The 24,653-nt window shown below is 46.1% G+C and overlaps 1 protein-coding gene across 3 annotated transcripts in view; it reads left to right on the forward strand.

Annotated features, from left to right (window-relative positions):
- The window catches only part of Polr1A (RNA polymerase I subunit RpI1), a 314,770-nt gene that overhangs the window by 104,812 nt on the left and 185,305 nt on the right, over window positions 1-24,653 (forward strand). For all 3 annotated transcript variants that reach the window (XR_012823481.1, XM_075673365.1, XM_075673366.1), the window contains exons 11-13: window positions 1,346-1,454; window positions 6,735-6,818; window positions 22,099-22,239. Coding sequence is in view for 2 of the 3 variants with exons in the window: in XM_075673365.1 (XP_075529480.1) it covers window positions 1,346-1,454; window positions 6,735-6,818; window positions 22,099-22,239 (334 nt within the window). In the remaining variant the exon portion in view is untranslated. The remainder of the gene's footprint in view (window positions 1-1,345; window positions 1,455-6,734; window positions 6,819-22,098; window positions 22,240-24,653) is intronic.

Genomic DNA, 24,653 nt, shown 5'->3' on the forward strand with positions numbered 1-24,653 from the left:
ATATAGCCAGAATTCGATATATAACATCACGTAAAAAACTTGTCGAAAACTTCTGCAAATCAATCGATGAACCAAGTGCCCGATCGGGGATTGTTGTTCGGAGAATGCATTTGGTTGTGCCGTGTGCAATAGGCCTAGGCTGTGCCGATTTCATCGGCTGGGAGTATGCGGTCGATTGCGCCGCACACTACTAACGTAGGCCGCGCCGACTTCGTCAGCTGTGCGAAGTCAGTGCAGTCTAGGCCAGTCACGCGCTCCGAACAACGATCCTCAATGGCACCCCAATTGTGGTGCAGTAATTACTCGAAGCTTCACACATAGTATTAGTTTATTTGGCTGAAAGTACTGCAGTAGTGTAGCCTGCATCTTAATGGCAGCCACATGCTTGAACACAGAGTCCTCAACATAGTCTAAATGATCCACAAGCGATAGGCCGGTGCCCTCTATTGCACCGCAGTAGCGGTGTAAAAGGGCCAAAGCAGCTACAGCACCAGTTGAGGTCGGGAGCGGGGCGACATCAGTGCTTGCGGGATCAACCTCGGCAGCGTCTTTGTTTGGCTACTACTTCCACTGTGACTTCCACGTGTGTCAATCGAAGCATTTTGAAACACTGTAAATAACAAAGTATTAACTGCCAAGGTGTCTATGAGTGAGCCCAGTGAGCGCGCGCTGCTGCCAGTTCTTGCGAGGTGTGGCAGGCGCAGAGCTCGGTGCCGAGGGGGAGCCAGTGCGGCAAATGTAATGCGTCATTGAGGTTGTCGAACTAGCCAAGCTGCCGTGTGCATATGCTGCTACGTTCAAATGGCGCCCTCGGCGCAATAGATATGTGCAGCTATAGTCTGCAGCAGTCGGGAAGCCCATCGCTCCACCGCTATTTTCGAGGCTGCTGCGGCAAAGCCTGTCAACAGAGCGCATGTAGTCTGGGATGGCAGAATTTGATATATCCATTTTACTTCGGACCTCGTTTGAAATAAAAAATAAAAAATGCATGCGATTTTCCAGGTGATATGGAAAGTGTTCGATATATGCAATAATTTGATACATCTGTGCTGATATATCTGTGTTCAATATATCGAGGTTTGACTGTACTTTGCTGTTGCTATCAATGCTGTGCCTTTTCACGCGAAAGTATGACTTCTTTTTAAGTCCTGTTTCTTCACACAATTTGTAGACCCAGATAGTGCGATTCACATTAAATTTTTGCTGGAGAAATGCAGATACTGTGAGTATAGTGATATTTGTGGCAAGGTTGGTTTACACCTAGGAATTGAGCTGTCACATGTGTATATCGGTTAGATATCCCCGTAAATGGCTGTGAACATGTTAATTTGTGTGTTGTTGGCAGAGAGGACTACAACCAGCTCGTCTTTGGAGCCCTGACTTTTGTCAAGATGGCCATCAAGCTCCTGCCACCGGCTGTCCAAAAGCCACAGGCACTATGGACAGGCAAACAGGTAGGCATCGCTGTGTTTTGCAGGGGGCAGTAGGTGCCATTAACACTACAATGCCCAAACACCATTCCACGTCAAAGAAAATTAGAATAGCTTGTTCACATTTGTTTCTAACCAAGAAGAGTACATGCATGCTAAAAAAACAATGCAATGTTTTGTGAATGAAAAAATAGCATAGTAATGTCATGCAGTAACTAGTTTGCTGAATTATTCACTATTGAAAACTCACTCCAGCTTATTAAAAATGCTACTATGGGCTTTGAGTTAAGTTTCCAGATATTCAGGTATAAAGCTTGGCACAGCAATATATATATATATATATATATATATATATATATATATATATACATGCACATTGAGCTTTGTGGGTGAAGGCTTCAATTTTAGTTCATCATTTCACTACAACCGTGACCACCGGTAGCAAATCGTAAGAAGGCCACAACATGAAAATTAAGAGTTCTTGACCTTGGGGTAAGTAGGCTAGCTCTGATGGACAGTGGGTCAGTTCCATCGCCAATGTTGAGATGTTTCTACGTGCTTTCTGCCTACAGCAACATTGCTTGGTGTCTTCACTGTGTGGCTCAGCCAACTAGCCAGTTTTCTCTTGCCATTTGCCGTCTTTAACCTCCGTAACATTGCTTCTACATTGCCAGCCCTAAGCTTTCTTATAACAGTAATGAGCTGCAAGATCGCACCTCAATTCCAAAGCTGTGCAATGCTACTCATTCATAGTTACAACTATGTGGGAAATTATTTGTCATCTTAAATTGAAATGCAGAAGTAACATGAAAGAGGGTTGTGTGATTGCAACTATTTAGTAGTAACAGTAAGGACAGGTCACACAGTTGCAACTAATGAAAAATCGAGCCCCTTGGATTCTCCTATTCTTGTTCACTGTATAGCAAGGAGTTTTACTTTGACAGCTTTGATGCCATGAAGTAGCATGCGATGGTTTATTGGCCTGCTCTTGAGCTCTCACACTGTGTGATGCACGCGGTTAACACAGTATGTTCCACATGCACTGCCTTAGCCATCAGCGGTGCTGGCTCCCAGGGCCAATCTTGTGAACATACACAAATGCCCCGGACAAGAAGATTGTGCGATGTGGGAGTTTGGCCCCATCTGCAAAGTTATATTTTCGTCTACTTTAATTTCCCTTCACAGTTACCTTTACCTTACCCTACATACCCTTTCCATACTATTTTTACATTTTGATTAATGATAACAAATAATTTCCCCTATGCGTTATCTGGGTTGAATTTATATTACAGTAAAACCCCGCTGTGACGTTCCTCACTGCTGCGTTTTCCTGGCTGTTACGTCGTTTTCATCCGGTCCCGGCATAGCTTCCATAGGATCCAATGTATAAGGAACCCCGCTGTTACGTAGTAGCTTTGAGAACGTTCCCGCATGATACGTCGCAACTTAGCACCCTGAACCCGCCTGGGCTAAAGTAGGCAACGCGCTCCAACCGCCATTTTGGCTTTTGACGAGTTTTGGCCAGGCTTGGCCGGGCTTGGCTATAGAACGGGCTGCAAGAAGCCGCACGCCAGTTCGAGAGGCCGCCACTAAGTGGCCATTCGGGAAAAATGCTCTCACTATCATCACTGTGATTACGATCACCGCATGGTTTTTAGACAGGTTTTGGACCTGTCTACTCACGGAGGAAAGAAACTCGGGAGAGGCCCTGACGTCACTCTTTGTGAAGCTAAAGTGAAGCCAGAAGTTGGCGTTGCTCATGGCGTTGGTCCGCCTATCAGGCCAGCTCTCCTCTCTTGTTTACTTTTCTCACGAAACCACGCCGCGCCGCGCACAACCGGACTGCTCGGACACGCGCGCTCCGCAGCAATACTAAACAATCGTTAGTATGTTAACATGATTACGCCAAAGAGGGCAAAATTTCCCGCGGATATTCCTTCGTCCGTTGCCATTGCCGTGGCGCGGTGACGACGAGGAGCACGAGCCGCATGATGCCGGGGAGTTGCCAAATCCTAGCTTTGGAGAAGCCGTCGCGGCTCTGGACCTCCTCCGCAGGTACGTCGCACCTCACAGCGACGCTGACAGCAATGCGGCCTTCCAGGCTATTGAGAAACGTGTGGTGATTTCTAGCAAGCGAAAGAAACGGCAAGCCACCATTCTAGACATTTTAAAGTCCTAAGCGCACTCTGTGGAAATAAATTGTCTATAGTTGAAGCTGCACTTTTTTCATTCATTTTCGGAGCTTTCCTCACTGTTTCGTTTTCCCGGCTGTCACGTTTTTTTTTCCCCGGTCCGGTGAAAAACGTATGAACGGGGTTCCACTGTATATGTATATAGTAGAACTCTGATATGTTCCCGTTACGTATGTTTTCCCAGCGTCAACTTTCTCAATCGGGAACGCAGGAAATGACCCAATAGAGTTGTGCTCATTTTTACTTGTTCATACGTTCCCGGAACATAAGATTTTTCAGCACCAATGTTCAGTAAGTCGCCAAGCTGCGATTGTACGTATGCACTTTCTGGCCACTAGATCCCACGTAAACAAGAAAATGTGCGAGTCACATGCGATTGAGGACAGTACATAGCTGTCCGCTGTGGCAGCTTCACCGCAATACTCACCTGCCCTTCTCACGTGAAAATGCCGGCACGCACTCAGTTTCTCATTTCGCCTCCAGCAAATCTCCGGGGTTGTATGCGGCATTCACAGCTATTGCTGCTAATCCTATTGTAATAAGCATCTTCGCCTATCTGTTTCACATCGTGTGGTGCTGTTGGAAGCGTAGTGCACAATATTAATAGTTGATAACCAAAATGTGCTGCCGTTCCCGGCTGCAGACTGATCGTATACGTTTTCCGGCTGCTAGATCCCATGGGAACAAGAAAAGGCGTGAGGCGCGTGCGATCGAGAACAGTATATAGCCGCCCATCTCACGTGAAAACGACGGTACCTACACTGTATTTACACGATTGTAAGTCGACTCCCCCCCCATATCGCGTCATCATTGCTACGGTCCCACAGCACGTCGTCGTCCCGCGAAATTTCACATTTGGCAAACGACTGCACCACGACATCTTGTGGAACAGCAGCCCACGCCGAATAGACCCACCCACACGCAGCGGTCAGGGAGGCTCTTTTGACAGGTGCGGTTGGTGTAATTTCGCGGTCTTCTGCCGCCAGCCACTCGTTGTACTCAGGGCGGAGCAGGTCCTTAAAAGGTAAAGATCCGGGCTTGTTTCATGACCATGTCGCACTTCACTGGCAGGGACCGATCGCGCATTTCAGCGACGTACGCCGCAAGCTTAGCCTACAGCTCCGGAAAGCGTCCAGACTTTGGCACGTGGGAAATTCCTCACTTGCCGTCACAGGTGAAAATTCGCTTCGCTGCAGGCGCCACTCTCGCACCACCCGTTCAGAAACATTGAACTTGCGGCCCGCTGCGCAGTGATTTGTTTCTTCGGCGTAAAGGATGGTAGCCTTCTTGAATGCTGCTGTGAACCAGCGCCGAATGATTAGTGGGCCTGGGGCACTCATGACGACTGAGGAAGCATAGAAGTAGCACGTAGCCGGCAGTCAAGTGGAACGCGTCAAACCAATGCCTTTTGAGAATGCTAAGCGCAACAGGCAAAGAGAAACCTGCGAGCAGTGTCTGCTCTTCCATTAACTACCGATGCTCCCCGCAAGCGCCGCCGTTCTGAGGGTCCCGCCGTGAATGGAACAGCGGCGCTTCCATCAACTATCGACACTCCCTCATGAGTGTTGTGTGCACTGTAAAACTCTCAAAAATGTCGAAAAACCTTCCGAAAAGCGAACAAACATGCGGGATAGCGAAAAGCTATGGGTAGAGCCATGGAGCAAACATAATATTGCAGCTACGTTATAGCTCCCGTTGGTCTCGCTTTTTTGGCGGTGCCATGTTTTGGTTTCGATTGTAAGTCGACCCCCCACTTCAGATTATCAAATTTTAAAAAAGTGGTCGACTTACAATCATGTAAATACGGCAGTTTCTTATTTCAGCACGAGCAAATCTTCAGTCGGGCTGTGCAATGCTACTCGATAATCCAAGCATGCTCCCGTTCTCTGCTGTAGGCTGTGCAATGTGGCCATCACATTTCACTTCGGCACCATTCGGCATTGCCCACCAGCTTGATTTCATTTCAATTTCCCGTCGCCCTCTTAAAACACCATGCAATAGACAAACAACAAACCACGTCTCGGGCTGCAGCAGTCTGTGTGACGCCTCGTGTTACGTAGATGTCAACAATAGTTAAGTCTGTCACATTTTTTTAGTTACTTCTGGTCGTACACTTTCCCGGTTAGTATGTTTTTTCTCGTGTTGTTTTCCAAAACGTATGAACGAGGTTTTACTTATGTAACTAGTAAACAAGTCAAGCTCGTCAGATTCTGTTGTTTTTATGTCTTAATGTGTGCAGTGTTTTACAATTGAGTTGTAAGATTGCGGTTTGTCTCTTTTGTTGTGGTGGCTTTGGTCTCATGGAAGTTTGATAAAAAACTATAACATTTGTTGGCCTAATAGCACATCAATTAATATCTGAGAAAAAAGTTTAGTATAGTCACAGCGCAAGGGCCAGGATGAACAGAAAGAACTGAAGCACTGACTGTCAAAGAATTTCTACTGCACACACGCTATATTCAGGTGCGTGAAAGAAAAAAAGGAGAGGAACAGACAAAAAAGTATACTATAACGCAAGGAATGAGGCATGATGTCAAAAATAAAAAAAATCTCCAAATGGGTGCCATTATCCACTTCAAACAAATACATTGTTCTTTAAGTTTAACGACACCGATGACGCACTCACGTACATGTCGCCTTTTTTGTCGATGCATACAGCCTCATATATCTCACGTGCGCGCTGGCCCCGGTAACGCCTTAGTATTTTGCGCTGATTAAAGAGGGCCTGATAACATCTTTGGAGTGATGTATTGCTAGGTCGCTGCCTAAACTTCATTTCATTAAGCTTCTGTTTGTCCTGTCTCTTGTGCTGTTACTCTTTTTAATTAACTCCAACATGTACCAGCCAGGGCATGTCAGCATTAGTAATTTAGTAGTGCTGCACTACACATGAGTCTATTGAAAGCGAGAGAAGATGATTGAAAGTGCAGCAGGTTCCAACTGTGGAATAGCAGACAATGAAGGTGAGTCTTGCTGATGTCATCAAAGTGCCACTTATCATGCCATCATTGGTCACTCACAAGGCCAATAGATGTATTTTCTGTTTACAGCGCTGCATATTCACCTTGGTCCGCATTTTCTTGGCGTCTAAATTTCATGTCACTTTGACTAGGTGCTGTCAACCGTCCTGCTCAACTGCATACCGCATGGCAAGCCACCTCCTACGGTTGAAGGCAAGGCCAAAATTCCAGCTAAGGCAAGTGTGGGCATGTATTGCATTCTGTGTTGAATGAGATGTGCAGTCTGCCAGTGTGATACCCTGCATTGACATGCAGGGTATCAAACTGAACCAGAACTGAATTGAAAAACCGGAGCTGTACTGTTATTTTCATCTGAATCAGAACCGAACTGAGCTGTTATTTTTCTTCCATCTTGGAACTGAACCCGAACCAGAACTTAAGGACCGTTCTGAACTGGTTCGACAAACACTTCGGAAGGCTCTGTGGACTCTGCTGGGGCACATCACAGGGAAAATGTTTGACAAAGGCTCAAGGCCTCCCATAAGTCGAGACATGCACCAACTTACCCCTCTCTTCCCCGCCCCCTCGCACGCGCTTCATCTCATTACCGTGAGCTTGCTCCCCTCCCCTTCTTTATTTTTGTTCGCGTGGGAAGGTGGCACTCGTGATGCCGCCATCTTCCTTATCGCACCCGCGTACGCTTTCACTCACACCTAAAGCACACAGTGTGTGGGACATGATAGGATCTTATCATACTTGGACTTCATAATGAACATGTTGCTGCTCCACTTCAGCGCTCACTCTTGGTGCGTAGCACATGACGTGCGATTTGAGAGGTGCATTCGTAAGCAGCCACTTGTAATTGAATCATTTGACCCTCTGCGTCCGTGGAATTTTCCATTTATTGTCTTGGTATTCCATTGTGGCAACAGTGAAATTTCGTTATATTGAAATTGCATATGAACATACTTAGTTATATTGAGGTTCTATATACATGGTGTGCTATGGACAAGAGGGCATGAAAAGTTACAGTTCATTATGTAGAGAATTTCGTTATATTCATATTCACATAGACAATATCACCTCTGCAGCCCGGAAAAGATTAGGATTTCTAAAGTTTAAATTAGGTGACTCCACATGCTCATTCAGATTAAAAGCCTATAAAACGTACGTTAAACCTCTCACAGAATATCTGAGTATCGTTTGGGATCCTCACACAGTGGTAGGTATTGAAAAACTAGAAAGAATTCAAAGGTTAGCCGCGCGCTTCATTTATGAGCGCTTCAAATGACGTCATTCCCCAACCAGTACGCTGGAAACTGCAAACTTGGAACCACTAACTGATCCAAGAAAAACTGCCAGATTAAATTTCTTACGCCAGCTTTACTAAGGGAAACCAGGAATACAGCCGTGCGGCTATATTATTAAGGACACATTTCGATTTTCTCGCCACAAACACAGCCAGTATATAAAACCGATCTTTGCATGAACAAACCTTTTTAAATGCTAATTTTTTCCGAAAACAGTCAATGATTGGAATGCCCTACCTGGAAGTTCCGACTGGTCTCAACCACCCCCTTGATGTATTTTGTTGACTCTCGCTTTTCATGACCCTTGTAAATATTTGTATGTTCGCTTTTTTTTTTTTTTATTGGCTCATGTAGCCCCCTCCTGCTTGGTCAAATGCGGACACGACAGATGACCAGGGTGTCTACCAACCGGGAATACCGGAAATTCTCAGGGAATTTGAATAGTCTGGCAAACTCGGGGAATTTGTGCTTCTATCAGGGAAAATTAGCTGTAACTTTATTGAAATTGAGCGAAAGTCGTGTTAATGCTGGCTCCAGTAACAGAGGAATCTCAACGAATCGTCATTTCGTCATTGACGCCGTGTCATCGGCACGATGTATTGCCAGAGTATTAACGACCGATTTTCCAGACGCCCGATTTTTCGGACATGCCCGATAATTCGCACGGCATTGCGGCGCCACCACGTACTCCATATAGTCAATGTATATTGCCCTGACTGCAGGTCTGAAATGGTGTTAATCAAAGCCGCCGCCAGCACCGCCATTTTGATTATCTCGCCGCCTTGAACCGGCACTCACGAACGCAGATCCGCTGGCAGCCGTAGCCACCACAGCGGCAACGTTAGGCCTAGCTGCTTCTACGTTCGCTATTAAGCTTCTTGCCTTGCGGTGCCGTGTTTTTCATTGAAAGAATTCGCCGCTGTCAGCAATGGCACCGACTCCGCCTTTGTAATCCTCGCGATTGGCTTCGAAGCTCGCAGAGCACAGCGCGTTGCGTAATGCCAGTCTCAGAAAGTTAGCTTCGCCTCGGTAGAGCAATGTTAGGCGGTGAAGCACAACAAGCGTGGGAAGGGGCAATTGTCACGGGATACAGTATTTTATACACGCGTGCACCCCCGTCTCCTGTCACAGTACGAGCATCGATATGCCTAATAAGTGTACTGGCAGGCCTTCAGAGCTTTTTCGGACGTGCCTGTGGCAATTTTATCCCTTAAGGGCAGTTAAAGACATGCATTCATTTTTTTCGAACTGCCCGATTTTTCGGAGGTTTTTGCGGCCTCTAGGGAGCCCAAAAAATAAGACGGTGACTGTACAACTGACCAAGAGAATGCTTCAAATCATCCATGGGGTAAAAACATGGCAGAAGGAGGATGAGAAAAGAAAGGACCGGCGCAGTGAGGAATTAACAGGAAAGGAAGCGTGCCGCCACCTCTTTGAAGGAGCTTGAGCTAAAGAAAAACAGTGTTGGCTGACGCTGAGATGCAGGTGTCCCTCATCCAAACCAAAATAAACTCTTTAAAGTAGTGAAATGCAACACTAAGATGTTGTGTACGTGCTGAGGGTATGTCAGGACAGTGGAGGTTGACTTCCCAGCTGCTGAGAGAGAATCTTAGTTGTGACAAAGTTCAGGCCTCATACTGATGAGTTTGCTATCAGTTGATAGAAATAGCTCATATTCAGAAATATTTCCTTATTTATACATTTCATTTTCATTCGTATTTGAAAATGTTCGACTTAATTTGGAATGGAATGGGTTTTACCATTTTTAGCTGTACATTTTACTTACACCTTCCTTCTGTTTGCTTTTCAAATAAAATAGATATTAGTCCTTACTATCCAAACTGGATTAAGTCACTTTTTTTGTTTCAACATGCTTACGAAAGAGTGACAGCACCGGGCAACACTGTGTCAGCCTGTCTTGGCATAAAACAAAGTTCTGGCTCGTTTAGAAAATTTTGAAACGGTGCTCAGGCAAAACATGGAAAACTCAGGGAATTTGGAAATGTCAACTTGGTAGACACCCTGATGACGATTATTGTAGTGTGACAAGATACGACCCATAGGGTGTAATTTGGTTAAGAGTGTAGACTTATGCAGTAAAAACCCCATAAACCGTACCCGCTTAAACAGTAGTTTCGTTTTAGAAGTAGTAAAGTCAAATCCCCGATTCAGTGGCCTTTGAACATAATGTGTTTTGTATCCGCATAAACCGTACCAGGCTATTGCATACGTATCGGTTAACACGTAGTGTTTCCACTTTTTATTGCACAAACACGGCGGTGCGCAGTCTCCATCGGGCGGCCCGGCCGAACAACAAGCCTCAGAGATCGGAACTATGGCCTTCATGAAGCCACATCAATATCAACATCATTTCAGTGCTGTGCCAGAGAGCTTTATTCTATGAGATAGTAGAGAGCTTTAGAATTGGGGGCGCAAGGCACTGGGCCCCCAAGCCGCGTTGCGTCGGTTGCTCTTGGGTTTAGATGAGCAGCAGAGTTTGAGGATTGGGTCGAACGCAGACAGCGTTGGGTTGAGCGCTCGGGGCGCCGCAGTGTGGAAAATAGACAGGTGCTTGAAAGTAAAAAAAAAAAAGAAGGAACCTTTTTTCTTACAAGTGAAAACTAACAATGCATTTTTGAGCAAAAAGAGCGAACAATGTAAGAAACGTAATCATTGTGTTAGTACCGGTTAGTATTACAAATTAAGTGTGCGATTCTAAGCCAAGCAAAGCCAATCGAAGCGAAGTGCTCTTAGTTGGTGTTTTCTTGTGTCGCGCTGCGAAAAAACTGAGTTCACTCGCGTGAAATGGCGAAAATCAGTTGAAGTAAATAAAGTTTGCTCTGCGACCATCTGCTGTACGTCATCACTGTCACCCGCGAGGGCGGCCCAAGACGGCTTGGGGGCCCACGCTAGTTTTCGATTCTTGGGTCTTGGGTTAACGCGAACGCAAGAAACCAAGACTGGCTTGGGTTCTGCGCATGCGCACTTGTGGCGCGCAATTTTCTTGGGTCCCCAAGCCGCTTGGGCCCCCAATTCTAAAACTCTCTAGTGTTGAGCTAGGGTCGAGCGTTGGGGCATCGTGCAAGTAAGGACTCACGTCATGCTGAAGCTTGGATAAAAAAGACGTCGGGTGCCCTGCATAGAAAAAAAAATTAGACATCGTTCATGCTATGGAACATGCAACGAAGAAGTCAGCGCTGGCATGCGACAGGGATCTACTGTTGACTACCGTGTGTGGCATTTGGAATGGGAAGAAGTTGCTCGGCATTGTTGCTGCATCCGCGAAGAGATGTTGGCTATGAGATTCGACTTCTCGCCATTGTTGCCTCTGTTGTAGCCGAACTGTTGCCTAGCGACAGTGATGAGAAGCTTTATGAATGAGAAGTTGATGTAAGTCAGCTTCTCATGACTTACGTCAGCTTCACGAATGCAATCTTGCGACGAGAAGAGCACCCTGCAAGAAAAAGTTGCCCCGCGACTGCTGCAGTGTGGTAGCGCTGCAGAAGTCGCGGAATATGCAATGCCAAAGAGGAATCTGCCATGCGAGTGTTTGCCGAGAAGAGAGGGCTGGCTAGAAAGCTGGCTCGCAGCTTCAGTAAGTTCGAGGCTGCTGTCATCGTTGCTAGGCCGTTGCGGCATCAAATGAAAGTAACACTTTTCTCGCGCAAAGTGAATAAATACTGCATGTTCTTTCCCCTTTCATCACACTCTCTCGGAGTTCTGTTTTTGACAGGGAAGTGGGCGATCTCATGCTATTTCGGTTAAGCAGTACTACCATTTTGTACATACTTTTTCGGAGCTCTGGCCAACTACGGTTTAAAGAGGTTTCACTGTAGAATGGGTGCAAAGGGAAGGGAAACGCAGTTGAGAACGTCAGATAATTGGGTGGCATGATGAGAATAGGGAATTTGCGGAGTAACCTTGCAATGAGGTAGTGCAAGACACTGAGAGAGGCCTTCGTCCGGCAGTGGCAATAAAATAGGCTGGTAATGAACAAGAAGAGCACTAAATCAAGTTAGACTGATAAAGTATTGTGTAGCATATTTTTTTTATTAATTTTGTGGTAAGAAGTTAGTTCAAGAAAAAAAGTTATAGACTTCCAGTTTCTGAATATTGCGCTGAAACTCAAGCTCTGGTACTGTCATGGATTTCAGAGTATTCTTTTTAAATATTTGTGCCTTGTGCCTGCCTTTGGCTACTTTAGAATACGATATAGTCCATATTTACCGATAAACAAATAAATAGACCCAAGTAGGCTATGTCAAAACTGATGACATCACAATCAGTTGGTGCAAGAAGTCTCATGTCTTTCGTTCCTGCACCTTATTTTTTTATCTGGCTAAGCCTCATTCCGTGGTACTTAATAACACAGCCCAACATATCATTTTCCTTAGTACAGTCAAACCCGGCTATATCGAACTCGCAAAAAAACGCCTATCAGTTCGATATAGAGCATAATTCGATATAAACCTGCTAAATAATTGGATATCATAAAAGCACATACAGTCGAACCCGGCTATATCGAACTCGCAAAAAAACGCCTATCAGTTCGATATAGAGCATAATTCGATATAAGCCTGCTAAATAATTGGATGTCATAAAAGCACATACCATTTATAAAATCACTTCATTGATTAAACTAGCTTAGTTTCGTACGAAATAGTCCTGCATTTTCTTCTGCTTTGGCAATTTCGCTGCCTGCGACGCATGCACTTTTCCACATTAAGTAGTCGGAACAGCTGAGGCTGCAACTTTCCGCATTCGTGCAGAAGCAACGGACTAGTGCGAGCGCACCAATCACTTTGGAGGATGTGGGCCAAGGACCGTCGTTGCTTTCCTCATTGTGCCCACTTTCACTTGTGCTCGGTAGGATGTTGGCAATGTAGTCTTCGTTTTCGGGCTCTCCCGTGGTCGCGACACATCATTTGTGCTCACAAACTCATCCACCGTTGATTCGTCAACAGCTTCCGAAAATTCTGACAGTTCGCTCCAAACTTCGGCAACACTGGCAATGGCTTCGTCGCATTCATCAGAATTTACGGTAATCACCGAGCACGCGGAACTCGGCATGGTTGAAGCAATTTCAGATTAACCACTCGTACACGGCCGTGCGTACGGGTTGGGCGCCACGGGCACCGGGTGGCGAGTTTGGACGCTTTAGCCCTAATCTCCCCCTTATTCTTCAAGATCGTGCCGAGAGTGCTCCTCGGAATCTTGTGCTCTGCGGGGACATCCGACTTCTCACCGCGTTGACACGATTTATGATTGCGAGCTTCACGACGAAAGGCAAATTCTTCCGCTTCATCACGGCAACACTGCGGGAGAAGGCCTACAAGGCGCACACAAAAACAGCGAGACAAGTCGCACTTTCGCCATCTTGCATGACGAGGGCACAAGAGCATCTGATTGGCTGTCTGAGCAAGCGCTGTGGGCGGGCCAGGATCATTTTTTGCAAGGGGGGTGCCGACGGCTCATCCGAGGCAGCGCGGTCGGGCGCGGTCACGGTAGGGAGAGCGGTTGGAGAGCGGATGGAGCCGCGCAGCCGGTTTATCTCCACCACCGCGAGGGAAAGCCAACTTCCAGGGGCACTTTCCGCTGCTTGACGTTCGATATATCGGGTGTCGCTGCTATTTTTGTTCGATGTAAGCGTAATTTTTTGCAATATATACTCATTGTAACTATATCGTGTCCAGAAATTGTTCGATATATAGAATAATTCGATGTAAACGGGTTCGATATAGTCGGGTTCGACTGTATCTCTTTAAGACAATGCTGAGCAGTTAATTGGTAAAAATGTGTTCGTGGCAACAGTCATTGGTGTATGTCTGCTAATGACAAGGGGCTGGATTTTGAGGCACTAAAAACCTTGGCTACAGGCACCTAAAACATGTAGTTAATGCTTCATTTTAAGCACCTATTGAAAACCTTAGCCTGTTGTATGTATTGGATGTGTTCAGTTCATTCTCATGCTAAGAAACTAATTTGGCATTCACTTCTAAGGTCTGGAAGGCAGCAACCATAGTGTGAAATCCATCGCTTTACAGGGCATTACTATGCAAACGAGCGGCTACTCATTTGTCAATTCGCGTACTGCAGCCAGCACGAAGGGACTGACACCCAGTTGTCATGGTACCCACTTTTCTTTTATTGCAAAGGAAAGCTTACCAGTCACTGTCTAATAATCAAGTGGTAACGTGGCAAACGCCGTGGAACATTTATCGGAATTTTTCTATCTGCAGGGTGGATGTAGTCGTTCACTAGAAGCATGCTGAAAACAGTGATAGTAGAGCACGATAGCGATTATATGCCAGCATTGGTGGGATGCAGACAAGTGCGATGGTAGCTGTGAGAAAGTATATTTTGTTTATCAAGCTGATGTTCCTGCAATTCATGTTTTTCAAAGTGTTAAATTATTTCTACAATAATAGCTACGTGTTTTCGTGGTTTCCTGTTCCACTGCTTTGGTCATAAATGAATCAAGAATGATTTTTGGCCAAACCTAGTTAAGTTCTCTCGAAAACGAAACAGCGCTCTTACCCATGATACGCAGTTCAGCATGTTGCCGTAGCCACACATGTGCTAATAGTATGGTGCTGGCATCCATTTATGGCACAACTAGTCAATGGCATTTTGTATCTTATAGGGAGACTCCACATCTCTGTCTACTTACTCGCAAACTCGCATGCGTACAACAGCACGTGCATCACCAATCATTTTGGGACGCGCATGCTGCTTGTTAGCATGGACTTTCCTTACTTTGTAATATGCATAGAATAAAGTGCGGTTGTCCAATAATATATTAACTGCAATTTTAAGCAAGAAGTGGGCTGTACTTAATAACAGCCTACTCACCTACATTAATCTCATATACTACATCCCGAGCACAAAGATTTCATTACGGGGACGTGCTGCTCGCTGGTTTTTGAGACTTTCTTTGCCAATTTAAAATTATGATTCCTGCTTAAATCGCAAACAGCATGCTCGATTCTGTCACTATAAATAATTATCATTTCATTTCCGTCAACGTCTCACTACACTTTCTGGTCAGTTGTCAGTCCTATTGATGCATTTACTCTGGCACTATGCGCAAGCAGTGTGTATCCAGTAGAAAAATATTCCTGCTTACAATGGTGCATCAAGTGGAGAAAGCAAGAAAAATATAAAATACGCCAGGAAAACTTAATGAGAGAAGCTATAATTTGTGTCAAATGGTTTAAAGTGAACAAATGTTCCAGTAAGAAAAGAAGCATCGAATAGTGTATGTTTACAAGATCTTCTAGAAGTTTGAACAACAGCAGCACATTTATACCACACATTGTAGCACAGGAGCAGGTACAGTAAAAGCTAATTAATTCAAAATCTAGGATAATTCGAAGTAGCTGCCGTGGTCCGTCCAACAATGTATTGAAAGCATTACACACTTAAATCCGCACTGCCACCAATAATTCGAACTCCGCACGATCGTGGATGGGGAGAGTGCTAGTGCGAGGGAGCACTGTGGCGGCACTGGCATTGCCGCTTTTCTCTTTCCATCTGTGGCCCTTTGTTCAGGCCTGACAGGAGAGAGATGCATCCTCGCCTGGCCAGGCATGGCCAACGCCTCTCTTGCAGATCGGTTCTCTCACTCTCTCTTGACATCTTGGAGGCTAGGCTCTTTCTCTATGAACTGTTCTGCCGAGAAGTGGCACCAGGTAATGTCTTATCGTTTGCAGTACCAAAAGGCATAGCCCTTGAGATTCGTGGCTATTTCACATATCTCAGCATTGCTGTGATATGTGATTGGTCATCACCTATACTTATACAGTCGAACCCACTTATAACAATATTTAAGTGTCACGAAAATTTCATTGTTATAAGCGGTTTGCATGAAAAAATCAAAATTGGGGGATGGCAGAGCCGTTGTGAGAAAACTATAATGGCGGGGAGGCCAGTGCCCCTCCCTACCACCTTCCTCCACCCGGCTGCTGAGTGTGTTAACTAGTTTACCTGCTTCCTGGGCGCTCCGATCACATGTAACAAGCCGCGGCTGTCGGTGTTAAAGAATGGCACTGCTATAACAACTGCAAAGAGGCGCCACGGATAGCAAGTGGTATGCAAGCGCCACCGAGGCATCGCTTTGGTGGCCCCAAAAGGGGCCTTTTAAATATTGTGAGAAAGCTGCCACGGCAGCCTGAGAAATCCAGAAGGAAACGCTGAGGCGATATCGCCACAAGCATGTCGCCACATGCTTCTCACTGGCTTGCACGAAAAATCCCATACCCGTCAGCCTTGCATGCTTTACGCGAAGCTTGCCGACATCTTTCGCCAAGGCATCCAGGTGCTCCATGTAGTGGAACAGAAGGTTCGTCACGAAAACGAAGCCCCAGAGGGGCAGAATCATCTGCCGGGCCTCCTGTGAGGACAATGTTGAGGCAGTCTGCCCTACCACATCATCGCTGCCGTCACTATCTGATGCAAGCACGTTTGCAATGATCGCCTCATCGGGCAGTCTGCCCTACCGCGTCATCGCTGCCATCGCTGTCTGATGCAAGTATGTTCCCAACGATCACCTCCTCGGGCAGCCTGCCCTACCGTGTCATCGCTGCCGTCACTATCTGATGCAATCACATTCGCGACAATTGACTCATTGGGCAGCTTACCCTACAGCGTCATCGTTGCCGTCGCTATCTGATGCAAGCACGTTCGTGACGATCGTCTCACCGGGCAGCCTGCTCTACCACGTCATCGCTACTGTTGCTATCTCATGCAAGCACGTTTGCGATGACCAGCTCAAGGTTGTTCCACATGGCGCCATTGGGGCAAAAAATATCTTTCTGCCATGCACATCACAGAGTAATTTTCGCTGACAGCTTTCAGCTTTTTTCACTGGCAGTGTGATTTCCGTCACAGCGATGCGCAAGGTTGCCTCCTCCTCACGAGGTATCCATGCCTGCACCGTTAAATAAAAACAACATGGAAACTAGTCACATATTCAAATTTTCCTATTATTATTCCACAATGGAATAAGTACACCATTTTTTTACGTTTGAAAGCGTGGAGACTTTACAACAGCTTGCAGATGCGGTGAGTGAGATGCTGCACCACACTGCAAGTACGAGCGTGCGGCTTGTGCGGCGTTGGTGGGGTGGTTCCGTTTAGTACACTCTAGTTTTGTTGTTACATGGAAGCCGTAACTTTTTTTATGGATGAGTATTTGCTTTTGCAGAACAAGCTACTATTGAGTATGCATGTACAAGCGGCTGGCACAATTTGTAGCGATGAAGAGGTTGCCGACGGTGGCGATCAAGTGGGTGTGTGCCTTACATTGAAACGGCGTCCTTCTCCCGACCTGGATAGTGTGCAGCTTCTCCTTTTAAATGAATTGTGTAAGCGGAAGAAAAACAAAATGTTTGAAGCTCCTAAGCCGCAAGCGCTAGTGGGTACAGCCCTATTAAAACATAACTAAAACTAGTGCGGGACATTGCTCAACAGAGCTACCAATGTGCGGTAAAGCAGAAAAGTGCCTATTTTGACAGCGCTTTGTTTCGTCACACATTGCCGCTCCCACATCACACCGATCGCTGCGACTTAGCGACGGTGTGACCAGTTTGTTGGAATTTATTCGTGGAGAGCCCATCATGTCGTGGCGGTCGCTGAGCGACGGAATTCGCTGTGTTGCTGACTGAAAATCGCGGCATGTGAAACAGCCATATCTGATGCAAGCATGTTCGCGACGATTGTCTCATCGGGCAGCCTGCTCTACCGCGTCATTGCTGCCATCAAAAATAAAAAGATTAGGAGAGACTTGCGTTAGCCACACATCATTGTCTCTGCTTGAGTGCGAATTTCAGTATCTTCACAGCATGTGTGTTAATCTCAAGTGGCGTCTTTTTGTTGTTTGCTTTTTGGCTTCCCTACCTCTTAATATGTTTGACCTTGTCATGTTCTTGTCTTTAGACTCGTCATGTTCATATGCTGTGGTATTTCCAATAACCTATACATATGTTGTTAGTCGACAGTTCTAGTTTAGCGTACGCAATTTATAGTGTACACTACACGTGTGGGGTCCTCTCACCCATGCTCTTGGGACAAAGGAACGACGACACAGCAGTGCAAACAATCACAAGGGCATTTATTGCACCTTTCATAGATCAATGCCTGCTAGCCGAGTGGCTATCCACAAAACATGCTGATGGGCGCGTGAAAAATCTAGAACTCCGACTCACTGCGACCGGATAGCGAGTGAATATATTCGCCCCATGCTGGATCCCAACGCCTAGTCGTTCGCGCGTACGGTCACGCGAACGGTGGCGCGTTTCAAGGCGGCCACGTGAGACGGTCTCGCAGAAGCATGGATCGGCGCACGCGCGGCACGGCACGTCCGTACTGCTTGCTGTCTCGAACCCAAGCGACAGCCTGTTCTCCCCTGCTACCCCAAGTAACCCTGCGTGAGGCGGCGTTAGCAGCGCAACACTCGCGCCATCTCTCGCACTGTGCCCCAACCACATCGACTGCCGCGGACATCACGCAGCGAAGCCACATTACAGGAGATGCGCTATGCGGGAAAAACATCAGGGGACGCGCGAGAGTCGCGCATCCCAACACAGGCTATAGTCTAGTGTACGCTAAGCAGCACACATTTTTTACAGTTTTAGTTGGCCGGCGAGATCTTTGGATCTCAGAGGCCATATGCCTTCGTAGCGACTATTTCCTGACTGTAGCGATAGGTGGCGCTGACGTCTTGAATGTTTCTTTCATTAGGCTTCGATTCGTTTGTAATGAGAAGTGATCTCGAAAACACCACAAGGTTATGTGTTCCTTCTTTGTCCCTTGTTTTTGTGCGGTTACATGATGCATTCCAATAACGACCACCAACTAGCCCACTTGTCCCTGTTAAATATCCATAATACTCTGTTGTCGAAGTGGCCTGAGATTAAGCGAAAGCCATTTACAGAATCATTTGCTACGAAGTGCATTTTACAAAAGCAACACCAAATTCAATTCGAAGCGGGCAGCCAGGACCGCCGCCATGTTTCACGCAAACTCCGCAAACAACGCAAAGGCGCTAATGCTCAAATTGAGAAACAGCGTGCGTACGTTATACGCTATGGGTCCTTTATTGTTCTTTGCATGCGCAGTGACGCCCCGCTGTTTTATAGCGTACGCTTTACTAATACTGTCTTCTTTCAATAAAAATTTTGTTGAGAGTTAGCGTGCTCGTCCTGTCTGATTCTAGTCTCCGTCTGTGTCACTTTGTGCAACAATCCAAGATCATGCTACCGTGTCATCGCTGCCGTCACTATCTGATGCAAGCACGGTTGCGACGATCACCTAATCGGTTAGAAGCACTTAGTTTCCAAATCTACAGTTGTGCACTTTCTTTCCACCAGCAATGTCGTGCATATCTGATGATCAGTGAGTGGATCAGCCATCTTCCGTTTCAGTGGCGAGAAACCATATGGCCAGGAACGATTTTGATGCAAACAATGAAGATGTACACAAGTGATTAGGCTGTTTGCAGAACTGCACTGAATGAGGAGCCACCGAGCAACATGCGAGCAGTGCAGTTGGTGCGGTCCATTTGTGTTTCGGAGGAGGGGGCGGCATAGGCTGTGGGCGCAGCGGAGTTGTGCACGCAGCCCATTTGTGTTCGGAGGGGCGGAAGGGCAACGGGAGAGAGGCACGCAGAGATGGCTAGAAAATGAGCGCGCGGCAGCTGTTGGCGCAGTGGCCCATCGTGCAGCAGCTCGAGTTGCTCGTTTCATTTTTTCCTTTTCAAGTATTTCGCATTTCACTACCTTTCGGCTCGGTCACCCAGCAGTCAGACGTCATCGTTATTACCAATAATGTGATGTCGAGGCATTGTAGTAAGCGGGTTATTTCACCATGGAAAACATACGGAAATTGGCAGTGCAGCAGCTTCTCATTGTTATAACCGTTATATTGTTAAAACCGGTATTGTTATAAGTGGGTTCGACTGTAGTGGAACTCAGCAGCATGCAGCCGGTGCAGCTACAAAAGTACAATGGAGACCAATGTCGCAACAGGTTGTGGAGCGTTTTGTGAGTGCATTTTGAAGCACAGATCCTCTTCCCATGATAAGCGTTGACGGTGCAAAGACGCGTTTATAATCTGACATTTTCGGCGCGCATCGCTTGCGGCTAGTCATGCTACACCGCTTGCGCTGCGACAGCCGAAATGCTATCCCCTCTAGGCTTTGATGCACGTGCCGTCGGCTGTTTTCTTTGGAGCATGCGCAGAACAATCCCAAACCCGCACGCCTCTTTGAACACTATGAATGGCTGTCTGCGACTGTCGGCGAAGCGGTGGGGGCACCTTTTTTCTCCGCACCACACATTGTGGGTTGGTGAATTCGGCATGACGAACGTGTGGATGGAGCTAGAGCCATCTTGCTGTTGGTCATGTCGGACCACGATGGCTGTGTCCGGATGCATTGGCTGTGGCTGTGCTTCGAACTATAGACGTTGCTCTTGCCAAGGTGAAGTGACGAGTGCATGCTCACGCTACGTCGGACTATATACGCACTTTAACTGAGCCATTTCTTTTTCACTCGACTTTCATTAGCTTGAATTTTGTATAATTCGAATTCACTGTCGTTTTTTCGCAATAGTCCGTGCAGCACCATGTGCACTGCACCTGTTTCAGTGATTTGGGATAACCATCTATGTCTTTCGACCATGGGAAGCTCAAGTGTTCCTGTTTTCGTGGCCCTATGCGGTCTGAGTTGGCAAGAATGCAGCACCACCATGTGCTGCCACCACACATTGTTGCAAAGGATTTCGAACATCTCATTTTATTTGCCTGAAGCGACATAGATTACAATTTTACAGCTCTTGTGTGGCTGACGCGCAGTCATAATGCCGAGACCATGATGTCTGAGACTTTCACAGAATAGTGGCATGCCACAGTAGTTTTCGAAGTTTACGCTTTCAGCCAATTAGAAAGCTTCAATCTCTTATTCAGAATACAGTCATGTTTTGCTGATAGTAAAATGTATCACAAGCTCTCAAACAAAAAATGACGATTGTGCTTGCAGTTTCAAAATTACAGGTGATGGAACTGGGTGCCCTTTCGAAACAGCTATACGCCGCCACATTTCATTCCTTAGGTGGACGTTTCTAACAGAAATGCACAGCTAGGCACGGAAAAGTGGCAGGAACAAACATGACACTGAAAATCTGGTTTTCAGACCAAAGTGCTGCAAATTAAAACTGCTGACGTCACTTTCAGTGCAGTTCATTTTTGAGTATGTTTAAGGGCGAGTTCATTTATAATGAACTACGCATGTAACGGCTGCTTTTTGTAGAACTATCAAGTTTGTTATTAACAGGTTTGGCTGTATAAGCACAAAACACAGAAATAGGCATCTATAGGCACTATAACATAAGTGCTGAACCACTTCTTAACCCATAATTTATGCTTATACGTGAAAAGAGCGGAGCATTCACATGCGGGAACAAATGGACATTTGCCTGTAATGCGGTCTCTAGTAATGACATATTAACTGATCAGTTGTGCAGTAGTCAATTGAATTTATCATTTATATCGGTGCATCTGTTGCAGGTACATAATATGAATGTGTTCAGCACTATGCAATCTGAAACTTGCCTGAGATTTGAATTAACATCCCTGAAATCTGTCACTAAATACATTTGGTGTTCCACATACTTTTGCCCTGGAGTGTGTGCTAGAAAGGTTTTGTGGGAAAATGCTACTGTGAATGTCAAAGCATTTTTTTTATGTTTACGGAGATACATTTTGAAGCTCAAGCTGCTGAAAGGCTTGTGAATATACTGAATGGCCATGAATGACTGGCTTGAATTCTGCAGTAGCAGCACATGCACTAAAATAATTTATTTGAAGACTCACCAGTGGCAGTTAGATTGATAATATGTGATTATCAGATATTTCTAGGATGTCAGTGGACATGAGTAATGTATTGATTAAAATAGACATGATTGTCTCGACTGCTTTGTCTTAATAATAATTGGATTTTGTTCATTATAAGAGGTAGTATGACAATCGTACCAGGTAAAAAATTCAAATTGAGGTGGGCTTTGCTATTAGAATATTCATTAGAGTTATCTTAGGTAGTGCTCATGTTTTTCTGTGTGTGTTATCAGTGCATTTTCAAAACCCTTGTGTAAAAAACCATGACTGGGGTTGTTAAAGTATTGAACTGATTTCTCACACCCTTTCCTGCCAGGCATGGTCAAAGGGTGGTGAAGCTGAGGCAAACATGACTGAGGGTGATGTGGTCATTCGGGACGGTGAGCTTCTCTGTGGCATCCTTGACAAGGCCCACTATGGTCCAACCCAGTTTGGTCTGGTGCATGTCTGCTACGAGGTAAGTGGCATTTTTGTGTCTCTCTTGCAAGCACGCCTTTTTTCTGAATGTGCAGACCAGAGTTGTAACAGAACAGATAACTAGACTGAAAAGGCAGCCATGACCATTTATTCCAGCTCATCCAAGCCCCTCACTTCGTGTTCAGAATCACCTTTCTCGCTTTTTCACCTTTTTTGGCTAGGTTACACTTCCCCACTTTTGTGTGTCACCAGGGTGTCTACCAACCGGGAAAACCGGGAATTCTCAGGGAATTTGAACAGTCTGGAAAAACTCAAGGAAAACTCAGGGAATTCGTGCTTCTGTCAGGGAAAATTAGCTTTAAGATTATTGAAAGGGAACGAAAGTCGTGTTACTGCTGGCTCCAGTAACAGAGGAATCGCAACGAATAGTCATTGACGCCGTGTCATCGGCACAATGTATTGCCAGAGTAGCTAACGACCGATTTTCTAGACGCCCGATTTTTCAGACATGCCCAATAATTTGCACGGCTTTGTGGCACCACCACGTGCTCCATATAGTCAATGTATATTGCCCTGACTGCTGGTCTGAAATGGCATTAATCAAAGCCGCCACCGCCGCTATTTTGATTATCTCGCTGCCTTGAACTGGCACTCTCGCACGCAGATCCGCTGGCAGCCGTAACCACCACCGCGGCAACGTTAGGCCTAGCTGCTTCTCTGTTCGCTATTAATCTTCTTGCCGTGCGGTGCCATGTTTTTCATTGAAGGAATTTGCCGCTATCACCAATGGCACCGACTCCGCCTTTGTAATCCTCGCGATTGGCTTTGAAGCTCGCAGAGCACAGCGCACTGTGTATTGTCAGTCTCCGAAAGTTAGCTTCGCCTCAGTACATTAGTGTTAGGCGGTGAAACATAACAAGCGTGGGAAGGGGCAATTGTCACGGGACACAGTATGTATTCCTTAATTATACACACGTGCACCCCCATCTCCTGTCACAGTACGAGCACCGATATGCCTAGTAAGTGTAGTGGTAGGCCTTAAGAGCTTTTTTGGGCGATTCAAAGGCGGCCTTACAATGTCTTCTGTCATCTCTTCGTTGCGGGTCATGGGAACAACTCGTGTCGGAGATACGAGAAATGCACCATCACATGATCACGAAAGGACACGAGGTCGTGTTTCAGTGGCTGCCTGGTCATTGCGGTATCTCCGGCAACGACCTCGCTGACGAAGCTGCTAGGAAAGCACACGTAGGAGCAACCCTTGTTTCTATACCTTTATCGCAGACCGATGCAGCCCAACACTTAGGCAAGCTAGCGCACTCTTTGACATTGGAGAAGTGGCACACACCTGAATTCACTCAACATCGAATGCATTCCCTCGATCCCTTTATGCAACTGCAGCTGTTACCAGGTCTTCCGCGAAATGAGGAAACAGTGCTGTGCCGCTTACGTTTGGGCGTCGCATTCACCAATGCATATGCATTTTTGATTGGAATGGCTGATAGTGCCGAGTGCAATGCCTGCGGTGTCGAGGAAACCATAGAACACCTACTGTGCTACTGCCCATCTTTTGAAGATGAAAAGCAAGACCTCTGCACAGCTCTCAAAGAGCTAGATGGAAAGCCGTTCACCTTGAACAAGATCTTGGGACCATGGCCTTGCATATCGCAGCTACAAAAGGCCACAAAAGCGCTGCTGCGATATTTGAAAGATACCGGATTGAGTCAGCGTCTGTGATCCGGACTGAGTGACCGACTGATATCCCCAGTGGACTTTCTCTATTAATATTTCCGTCCCCCTTTCCCTTTCCCCAGTGTAGGGTAGCCAACCGGGCTCAGTCCTGGTTAACCTCCCTACCTTTCATTTATCATTTTCTCTCTCTTTTTTCGGGCGTGCCTGTGGCAATTTTAGCCTTTAAGGGCAGTTAAAGAAAGGCATTCATTATTTTTGTACTGCCCGATTTTCGGATGTTTTTGCGGCCCCTAGGGAATCCGAAAAATCGGACGTTGACTGTACAACTGACCAAGAGGATGCTTCAGGTGATCCAGGTGGTGAAAGCATGGTAGAAGGAGGATGAGAACAGAAAGGACCGACGCGCTGAGGAATTAACGGGAAAGGAAGGGTGTCGCCGCCTTTTTGAAGGAGCTTGAGCTAAAAAAACTAAGTGTTGGCTGACGCTGAGATACAGGTGTCCCTCATCCAAACCAAAATAAGCTGTTTTAAGCAGTGAAACCCAACACTGAGATGTTGTGTACGGGCTGAGAGTATGTCAGGACAGTTGAGGTTGACTTCCCAGCTGCTGAGAGAGAACCTTAGTTGTGACAACGTTCAGGGCCTCATACAGATGAGCTTGCTATCAGTTGATAGAAATAGCTCATATTAAAAAATATTTACTTATGAATGCAGCTCCTTTTTATTCGTATTTGAAAATGTTCGACTCAATTTGGAATAGGC

This window comes from Dermacentor variabilis, chromosome 10 (genome assembly GCF_050947875.1).
Source record: "Dermacentor variabilis isolate Ectoservices chromosome 10, ASM5094787v1, whole genome shotgun sequence".
Classification (NCBI taxonomy): Eukaryota; Metazoa; Arthropoda; class Arachnida; order Ixodida; family Ixodidae; genus Dermacentor; species Dermacentor variabilis.